Source organism: Seriola lalandi, unplaced genomic scaffold, assembly GCF_002814215.2.
Source record: "Seriola lalandi dorsalis isolate HSWRI2012SDOR001 ecotype SW California unplaced genomic scaffold, Sedor1 jcf7180002054262, whole genome shotgun sequence".
Classification (NCBI taxonomy): domain Eukaryota; kingdom Metazoa; phylum Chordata; class Actinopteri; order Carangiformes; family Carangidae; genus Seriola; species Seriola lalandi.
The window spans coordinates 616,419-627,523 of NW_019524815.1; the positions used below are offsets into that span (position 1 = coordinate 616,419).

Here is an 11,105-nt window from a genome sequence, read left to right on the forward strand (position 1 = left end):
GAGTGAGGCAACGGGAGAATATGAGGCTATCCAAATCTTTCCCAACTTTACGCGTTAGTTTATTGACGGAAGTAAATGACCCACACATAAAAACAATATATATATATATGTAGGCTATACAGCAATATAAACAAGACACACACACAGTTGGTGATGTGCAGACTAGTTTAGTATTCTTAACGATTTCATAGTATCATGAATGAATTGTGGTTTATTTGGTAGTTTTTCCCGGGGTGACTATTTTACCAATTGCATTGGTCCTGTACAGAGATAGAAGTGCGCTATTTGATATTTTCCCCCGCCCACTCCTCGTCGACCACCACCTCTTAGAGTGAGAGAGGAGACTTTCTCAGCAGGAGCTGCACAAACAAGAAAGGGCGCCCGCTCTGATCTACATGGTGACATGACGTCATTGACGTGATGCACAAATGTAAATTTCTTTTTCTTTTTTCTTTTTTTTCCCTTTTTTTTGCGAGTGCCCTGCCGCCCCCGACAAGATGCGGCTGCCCATGTCGCCTTCCTAAAACTGGCAAGTGGCCAATATGATATGACTTTAATAACCCATTTGCACACGCAGGCGTTCAGCCAGCCTGAACCAAACGGAACAAGGGGGGGTCGCAGGATTATACCAATTTAAAATACAAATTTGGGGCATGTAGATCCCGGTAGGTCAGTGCTAAAATTAGAGACGGCTCCTTCCGCTACAGCAGCCAAAGTGCGATGCATAAAGTCATGTAAACCAGGGTATACACTATCACAAGGGCTGGCAGTAGACGAGTTTTTTCCATGGGTGACATTTAACGCCACACGCTGACTGAAGAGGCTCTGTGCGTATTGCAGGGACAGCACTGGATCTACGCTGGCCACTACTGCGCAAATCACGAGTGTGCTGTTTGGTAGTGGTTTGAGTGGTTTGTTGTTTTTTGGAGACGCCATATGTACTCTCCTCAGCACACAGCTTCCTTGAGTGTACACTTCTTCAAAGATGTCTTTTTTAACCATACCAAGTCAAGAGGGGCTTTTTAAGACGATTAAAACTGACAAGTCAGACGAGGAGGCAAAGAGTAGGTCCCCCACGCACGGCGAGGATCATAATGATGATGAGGATGAAGATGATGACACCGAGGATGTCCGCCTCATCCCAAGATGCTCCCCGGTGCCCAGAAAGCGAGGCCAGTCCATCTACGACGAGACTGCCGAGTATATGCGGATCCACTTGGCGCTGTCTGACGGAAAGAAAGTGTCTTTCGCCGATACAACAGGTGGGGATCTGGTGGATGTGAAGGAGTTTGTTGCCTTTGAGTCAGACGACGAAGAGGATAGTGCGAGGTGGGAGGAAGAGGAGGCAAAGTACCGCAAGCCAGAGCGAGAGCCGACCTATCGATTGCTGCCAGAGTTTAACGCACCTGCCGGCAGTGCCCTGCTGCAGGCTGTGCGCACTAATAAACTGGAGGTAGAGCAGATATCTCCAGTAGAGGATGAGCCTCTTACCTTCAGTGGTTTGATACGAGTCCTGAACATCTCCTTCGACAAATCAGTTTATATCAGATCGACCTTGGACAACTGGGATACTTACTTTGATCAACCAGCAGATTATGTCCTGGGATCTAATGATGGGGACACTGATCAGTTTTCCTTCAAGCTGTCTTTTGCACCACCTTACATCACACATGGCTCTCGCATTGAGTTTGTTGTTCGCTATGAAACATCTGATGGTGATTTCTGGGCTAATAACTCCTCTATGAATTATGTGGTGACTCTGCTCCTGACCTATGAAGATGATTCACCTCAAACAAACGTCCACATGCAAGAAATGAAAAGTATCCTGAGACCTCCGAAAGATTACAGGTAAAAATCACCTGTCACATGTGCTTTCATTAGACAGACACCGACTGAGGGATAGAAATTTAACAGGCCATTTGTGCAATGTTTTGGTCACTGTCTGAGATTCCTTTGACCTCTGACCTGCACAAATTGAAGCTAAATATTAATTTTAGGCGGTTAAACCTCAATCTGTTAAAAGGCCTTGTAAACTGTCAATCTTTATCAAATTAGGATGCTCAAAGGCACAATAATCTCTTAATAGTGAAACTTTTTAGATTCAGAAAACTAAGATCTAGACTAATTTCAGCATAGGGTCCACATCATTAGCATTCAAATCAAAAAGAGACAGATGTAAACAAAGACAGCAGTAGGTGTTGTGCAACAGCTGCAGAGCTTCAGTTGTTTACTAATTCCCTGTGAGGTTATTGTGGCTGAAATGAGCATTCAGCTTTATTCAGAAGTTCTGCCTGGAGACTGCCTTTAGCAAAACAAGAACTCAAGTCTAAAGTAAAGCAGGATGTTATCAAACACAGTTACACAGGCTGTTGCACAATGAGCGCAAGAGGGAAGTGTCTAATCTACCTACTTATGGGTACATAAAGTTTGTTGATGGCTGGTTTTACTCTTCACAATCTGGCGTCTTCAACATCTCCAGCCAGAGAGAGGAAGAGTTTTGGAGAAAGTACACACCCCCTTCAGAATGCCAATCATCCAGTGGTGTGTTGAGGACGATCAAAATAGGCAAAGGGCAGGTGTCGTTTTCAGCCTTGACGTTTCCCTGCACTAAAATTTACCTCTGACCTTTTCGATCACAGTCATCGTGGAAGAGCAATGATGCAGACTGACCTCCTTCCCTTGTGGTTGTAGTTAGAGGTTGGCAAACAAATAATTTCTCTCCCCTCTTTTCTCCCTTACACTCAAGTAATTCCCTGATATATTGTTACATACACATGAAAGTACATGACAGATCTCCCATTGCACAGAGACAGAAGAGAACAGCAAAGCCACCCCACCCCAAGCTTATAAGTACCCATAAAAGGAGCACCCAGGGTATAAACTGATGTGGCTGTCATGTAGGTCTTCATTGGTGTAGCTGTTTGGAAGTAGGAAGGGCCAGATGGGTTGTTAGGGATGGATGAGTCACTGACTGAAAAGGAGGAATTTGGGAAGCAGAGACTGTGCCGGGCACTCCCACCATAGCTACCATCGCAGATTCATTAGGTGCTTTGAAGTTAACTGATAATTGGATTTTAACACATTAACAAAGCAGCCAGTGGGAGGAAAGGTTACTATGGGATGAAACAAGTCTAGACACTACAATGTATTACTCAGTGTATGTTAATATGATTTACTTACAGCAGCTCCTGTTTCTGCTTTGAAGTAATTCTATTGCTGGTTTAGTTTATATTTAACTGTATCCACCTCAGGCATATATAGATATCACACATTAATGCGCTGTAGCAAATAGTGGATACCGAGACCAGAGCAGGAACAATGCCTCTGTTTTGAATGTCATCTGTCTTGATCACCAGGCAATGAGGTTGCGGCGTTCTGCCTCAGTCGTAATCTTTTTTGCATCAACTTGCTGTTGAGTCAGTCTAGAGTTTTGCAATGTGATGTGGACAAAATCTCCAGATCAGGCTTGAGTATGGCTAACAGAATGTATTATGTTAACTGTATCTCAACCCTGTGTTTTTATTTTTTTCATACTGTAACTCACACCCCTGCTCACACGACCGCACCAAACCCTGCTTTTTCTACAACATCAGGTTGGACTAGATGTCTATGTCAACCTGACATCTCAAATATAACCCTCATATGCGGAATGAAAAGCTTTGTTTCTGCTTCTGTTGGAAATCAGGAGTCGATTCTTCCAAAGGATACTGCGCTTGTCATGATAGAGCTTGAGAACTTGTTAAAAAAAGTTAACAGGGTGTGCAGAGCTTAGCAAGTAATCGCTTCACATCACCAGACGTGTATAATGCAAAGATATTTGTGAGAGCTCTGTCAGATTTTAAATCTGCCCCTCTGATAAAAACAAAACAAAACTGGAAGTGCATTAAGGACAGGGCGCGTAAACAGCTCATCAGGTTATGCCTACTCTATTTAGGTAGCTCCTGTCACATGCTCGTCACACTCCTTGACCTTTATTTCATTTGGCACCTTTGGAGGACTCTTGACGATGTTGCCTCTCCCTTCTGTCACCTGACAGAAAACATCTCTGCTCCATTATTTTGCAGACGATTTAAAAATGTATCAGGGCTATACTTGATCAACTCTCCCATCAGTTTATGAATATTTAGCATCTGATGTAACCACATATGAAAACACCTATCATGGGCGGACATGGACTCTATGTAATTAGACATATCCAAATAAAGATATTTAGCTGAATTAATCCAGTAATTCCTGTCACCACAGACTACTACTGGCTTATATTATGGCTACACTTTACACTGACCCGTATCATCAGTCAAGAATATCTCACTCAGTAATTTCCCGCCTCGCCACCTATTTTAACAAACCCTCTAATGAGATGTGTCATCGCTGAGGCTTTTGGCTTTAAGGCACAAACAGAACCGTACAAAAACACACAGTACAAAAAGATATTTAACCATGTTTCATTAAAATGACTAATTCAGCCCATTAATAGCTGAACGGCATCAGCAAATGAGGCTAATTATCCAGGTGTTAATGATGGCGTATGACCACCTTCTTCTGTCTCTTAATATTTGCCTTCTTTATACATGAACTACTATTTAAACAGTCCATCGTTGGACCCAAAATGGCATCATTTATTTTCAGACACGAGCACCACGTTTGTCAGCTGAGTCAGATGTTGTATCTATTGCACAAAATGAGCTTAAATTACAAAATTGTCAGAGTAAACTAAGACGTGGCTTTAAATCCATAGCCTTGTTGTTCAGCCTCAGCTCACTTTATCAATGCATTTCTCTTTAATAGGTCTCACTTAGTGCATCTCTCCATAATTCATTCAGATAAACACTGTATACACACCACTCTATAAACTGAGTATTTTCACTGTGCATTGTTAGGCCTCAGGGACTGCACTGTTATTAAAATGGTTATATATTAAACCTAAGATCTCTGAGGTTTCAATTGCCTTGTATTCAAAGGTATAAACTCGTAAAGACATTAGGTTGTGTTTCAGAGAGTGTACCATTGAGTGGTTTTGTGTTGTTTTTATATTATCTTATAACCCAGATGTCTCTCTTTTCTTTCAGTATGCACAATGATTTAGATTCAGACGATGAGCAGGAAGAGGAAGAAGGTACAGTATGGATGCTGTCGTACCAAATCACCACTGACACATCGGTTCAATATCTGAGAAAAAGAAGACATACATATTTGAAGATGAATATAATTCATAATTCTATATAGTGGTGCTGCATAGGATGTAGAATTTATACTCCAGCGATTCAGTATTGCTTTTCCAAAATGTCTCATAAGACTCACAAGAGATAGATTTAAAATGGTTAACATTGGTGCAGCAGAGGCAGAGATGTCCTGACTTTTAGTATCTAGTGAGTCAGGCTCCGAAAACACTGGATCCTACATTTCCCATAATGCATCTCAATAGCATTTTTCCTTATTTTTGGATTCGTGTAAATGCCCAGTTTGAGACACAGGCTTACCCAAGTCTCAAGTCCAAACTAAGATAACCATTAGGACGTAATCAAGGTTTTTCTCTTTGACTTATCAAACCTCCCTGCAGAGCCACAGAAAACACTACAACCTTTTCACAGGCTGAGCAGTAGTCCTCCTTGTGACGAGTAAACTGAATTACATATGGGAAATTGATGGTGTGACCCTTTAATTATTTATCTACTGTTGTTATAAAATGTAGATACTTTTTTGTTTTGTTGGACAAGGTCATTGCTATTTCTCTATTCAGACTAATCAGGCTCTCACGGTATATTTATCTGTTTTACATCATCAGAAGAGGCAGGAACCTCCACATCAGGACTTGTCAGACCCATAGCCATCTGCCCCACCATCGTACAGCCAGAGATTGACATAGAGGTAAGGGTAAAAAAAAAAGAAAGATTGGAGCTGCTTTTAATGGAATAAATTGTTAACCAACCGGAGGTTTCTTTTTGGGATTCTTCTTCTTTTTCATGAACTTTCTATGAACCCACAGAAGTTAAAGTAGTCCATTATGACTGGAATGTGCTACTGTAGGACACACATTTAGAAAAGTACTTCTTAGATTACATTAAGATTCCCTTGATCTGCATGCTGTTGTTGACACATTCCCATTTAACAGGTAAGCAACTAAGTGCTTTATCCCTTTATGCGAGTTAAGTGTCTAATAAAACATAACAAACATTCCTATTTAAAATTGAAAGCTCACCATCATTTGGCTTGGTTGTTTATATTGTTCACAGCTCATTGAAGCTTCAGCAACAACTTAGGTAATGTCTCGCTTCTCACCGCTGTAGCACGAGTACTGTCTGCTATTCTCCGTATCTCCTGCCTCTTATCGTATTCACATCATAATGCATGCTGTCCATGTTTTTGCACCTTAGATTTTCCCATTCTAAATTTGAATTGATGTCTTTTTCAGTCTTAAGTGACTTTGAACACTAATATCCATCTACACCATGTGTAATCATAATGTCCTGTGTGTTTATGCTATCTGTGATTATAGTACCGAACCCGATTATCATTGTGCTCTTGTCAATGTATTTATAGATTTTTTTTTTACGTACTGAAATGGTACCAAAGAGATCACACATAGTGTTGCAGTCACAGTTAGAAGAGGAGCACAGTTTAACCACTGTGACCCTGCTGCCACGTTAAAGGAATAGTTCAACATTTTGGGATGAATGAGAATGAGAAGATTGATACCACACTAAACACTCATTTTCACAGTACTGCTAAATAGTGTTTAGGCATTTTTCTATCCTGTTCTTCTTTCAGTTTTTTCTTTACAGTAAAATGGTGGAAGAGAGAAATGTTGAGCTGCTTAAAACTAGGATCACCAGGGGGCTTGCATTAGCATTTCGGCTGCAAAAGTTGATTTTGGAATTGTGCCATACATAAAACATATCAGACTGGAAGAAATTTGTATTTCAGAAGCAGGAGAAAGTTACTGTTTATCTGCATAACAATGAGTAAACTACCTCAGACAGCCCAGAGTGAGTCAAACATTTTTTTAAAATAATAATAATAATAATAATAATAATAATAATAATAATAGGACATCGACCCTCTAACAGAATAACATGACATGATCTGGTACTCATGTTTCACTGACAATACAAATATATATGTTAGGCATGTACTCATTCAGCTCATCTGTATGTTTGTTTTACACCCAGTATTCACATGCATGATCTTTTCCTTCAGTTGAGCATTAAACTAAAAAGGTGAACCAGTCAACAACTGTGTGAACATCAGCTCCCTCCCTGCTCCAAACGTCTGCCAGTATATTTTCAGGATCTACGGGTTAAACATCCTGACAAATTCACTCTCCAAGTTTTGTGTTGTCATTTTCAAGTTAAATTTTGTCAGTATAACTGCGAGAGTCCACCATTTCAATGGTTCACGTGCTGAGTATTCAGTTGTTTGCAGAAGCTTGGTTTCCCTTTAGCTTCTTACTCATTCTTTGCTGCTTTCAAAACGTTTCTTTATAGATTTTTTCTCTGAGACTGACACAAAGTGCTATCACGAGTCAAATTGAAAACAGATGTCTTGGAAAGTATTTGTTGTAAATTTATAAAGCATAGGATTTCAATAAAAAAAACTGCAGAATACAAAACTCTAGATGTAGCTAAATTTTTATTATTATAGATAAAAAACACTATAAAAAAAACGTGTCATGTTTTGCCTTCAAAAATGATACCAGTTAATTAAGTGATTTTCATTTGAAAACATGATGTTAACATAGAAAATGATATGATGATAAAAGTTTTAACGTATTCATCTGTCTCTAGCTATCTTCTACATTAACACTTGAGTGCCCTATCTTAGCCTTTCTGTTATTCATGTTTTATGTGTCTTGCTCTTGCGCTTGTTCTTCTGGGTGCTGTTTTTGTCATCTGGTTTGTTATTTGGTTTTATATTATTATGCTTTTATCTACATTTGACCTTGAAGGTTTGTCACAGCAGCTTCAAAGCTCTTTTCAATATTATGAGCTTTTTTCTGTGAAAAAAAAAAGAATTATTGGATGGCATTAGTTCCAGTACCTGTTGTTCAAAAGAAAACCAATCGGTGAAAATATGTTCAATGGATAAACTTGAGGATAAAGTAACAATGAAATCTCTTTTTTCCCCTCCCTTTGATAATCTCTTTTTGTGTGGACTCCAGTAAAAGGAAAGTATCTTGTTTTGTATTCATGACAGGGGAAGTAAAGGCATTAGAAGTTAAGTTCTTGCCAACAATTCTGAAAATAAGTTGTCTGTCGGTCCCATCATAACGCTAATGTTTTGTTTGCATTTCCTCACAATTACAACGTCAGCATGGGATCCATTTCACAGAAAAGCATTAGTATGCGGTGAAATGCTTTTCTTCTCTCTGTGTGAAATGTTAATGTAGAATACAAATCTTTTCCCTTTGTCTTTACAGTCTCCTCGCTGTCACTGTTGTCTCCCTGTTTTACTTTAACAGATTGCAGTTCCCCCATCTGGTCCCTCTGTCCCGCCCAACCACGAGCTTCCATCTGCTGATGGCACACTGTCCGCTCACACTGTATCCCCAGGTGAACCATTCCCTTGTTTGTGTTCCGAAACCACACTTCAAACTAATTCATCCTTTGTACTCTGTGCCAGCGAATCAGTCCAGCCAAATAAGTCACAGCCTTTACCCAGACTCCACTGTGAATTAGGCAACCAAACGTCAGAGCAGCCCATTGACAGTAGTCCCTCTGCGCTGCTGCCGTCTCTACAACGAGAGTCAAAGCCGAGATCAGACAGCTCCCAGGCTGGCGGAGAGGAAATCCCTCCTTCAGAGGGCTCTTGCATGCATCTTCCAGCCACAGAGACAAATCTGTGGCCAACAGGAGAGGACAGATCGACTGAAAGCCCAGCTAGTCGTCCTTGTCTTGAACTGGCAGCTGCCTGTGTCTCTGCTCCCAGTGTGACTCAGGCCTTTGAGCAAGAGGTTATGTCGGGATTGAGTGAACTTATTGCAGGAGCATCAGAAGTTTCCAGCAGGTCTCCAGCACAATATGAGAGCAGTACACCTGTGCTCCTGTCTCATGTAGCAGAGAATCAGGGGGCAGAAGGTGAAAGTCCAGCATCACCTGAAGTCACAGAGAGCACCTCAGTGAGTTCAGGTGTCACTGAAGCGAGCCAAAACTTAGCTCTTCAGTCTGTCTCGGCCTGGGAAGAGACAGAAGATGCTCCCCAGATTTCCCCTGACGCATTATTAGAGAATCTATCAAACACACTGTCAGAGGCTCCTGAGGCCCGGTCTGAGCGTGACGTAAACAGGAATCTGATGCCATCCATCATCTTCCTGAGTGGAGTCGTATCCCTCTCAATAGTGATGCAGGAACCCAGTGCCCTCTTCTTCATGGGACTACTTATGGTCTTGCACCGTATGTGATTATGCCACAAAAGTTCATTCACGAATTAAGTGCCTTGTCATGATTCCAAAAGAAGCCATCAAGTTAAAACACATGCTGATGTTGTTTATCTCTGTGTGAGTTTTTAGATTATTCATCAAAGCAAAGATCTATTGGGTACGATTTGTGAGTATTTCCATGCCAAGTCCATATCTTTGACAAAGTCATTATAAAAATATTGGTGATATTTTCATTTCTTGTCATGTGTAGATGTGTGTATGTGGTGTTATATTCTGATTTATTCAGTACTATAATGCAGTTGTTTTTTTGATTGTTGTTGTCAGTGTGTAGCTAAGGTTGTTGTTTAACCACACTGCCATGAATTTAACTTTTGTGAATTCCATTTGTTTTTATGTCTTTAATGAAGGAGAGAAAAAAAAACACATTACCATAGTGGGACACTGAACAGACTTATAATATAAATGGGTATTTTTGTTTACAAAAGCAAAACATAGAGTATTTTGCCTTAATGCTTAAAAAATGACAATTTGATGACCTTTAGAAAAGGATCAGATTGAAATGTATGCTGCTTGAAGGACAAAACAAATGGAAAATCTGTCCAGTGTGACATGTGAAAGTGATATTTATTATTAGAAAACACCAGCCCCCTCACTCACTGTTGCATATTTGGTTTGATAAATCAAAACTTTGGCGACCTCCCAGACAGACTGAAGCACTGAATGACATGTTTGAAGTGATGAAAGTTTTTGCAGTGTATTGCCATTAAAACATGGTCTTATAACCTGTACTGCTACTGCTATGTGTCTCTGTTTATTTGTCTTTCTTTTCATCCGTTCTGCGAATGCACGACAGTTTTCCTGCACAGTAATGACACTGCAGTGCAGAGCAGAAAATTTTTGGAGAGACTGACACACCACTAAAATAACATCAGAGCCTGTAGCGCCTCCAACTCTGGAGTGCATTCAGCTTCGCTTGAAGTGGAAATACACAGCAACATGAGCTGCAGATAGAAGCCAAAGGTCATGCATTGCACTGAAGTCATAGTGTCATACTAGAGTACATTGCACACTGGCCATTGTAAGCTGAGATCAGTGTTTGGAAGCTGACATTATTCAGGAAACCCCCTCTGATACTACATATTGATTTGGCACAGAGTATTTCTCATTATACTCATGAGAGGCTGATACCTGAAAGACTGCATCTTTACTTTTTGAGCATGTGAGTCTCATAAAACGCTTCAGTGTTTTCCTGCTGAATCAACCTACTGTACCTTCTATTGACTTTACAAACCTCAAACCTATAATTGTCTCTGTCCATCTTTGGGTATGAGGTATCCTTTGGATTATATGGTGATGATGTATTTGGCCTTAAAACAGAATGCACTTTTATTTCACAGGCTTCTGCAGGGAAAAGGGCGGGAGTGATTAATTTGTGTGATGGTCACATAACTCGAGTGTGGAAGGTATTAAAAATTTAAGCAGACTTAAAACTGACCCAAGGAGGATAATCAGTGTGAATTCTACAACAGACGCTCACTTTGAAATAATTAATGCCCTTTTAAGCAATAATCTACACCACTGAAAGCCATGCTAAGCAGTGATTTCAAAAAAAGTTCTGTGAGTGTCATGACACATTACAAAACAGCAGTTAAATAGGTTATTTTCCTACTCTTTCTTTCTTACCCAGTGTGACATCACTCTAATGGGCAGGTGGCGTGTTCACATGGAG

General features: G+C 40.4%; 1 protein-coding gene across 1 annotated transcript; it reads left to right on the forward strand.

Annotated features, from left to right (window-relative positions):
* Positions 1-517: 517 nt before the first annotated feature.
* Positions 518-10,170, forward strand: ppp1r3f (protein phosphatase 1, regulatory subunit 3F). The gene is made up of 4 exons (XM_023405080.2): positions 518-1,848; positions 5,070-5,116; positions 5,786-5,868; positions 8,459-10,170. Exons 1-4 carry the CDS (start codon positions 986-988, stop codon positions 9,395-9,397), a joined length of 1,932 nt encoding a protein of 643 aa, XP_023260848.1. The 5' UTR covers positions 518-985; the 3' UTR covers positions 9,398-10,170.
* Positions 10,171-11,105: the final 935 nt, after the last annotated feature.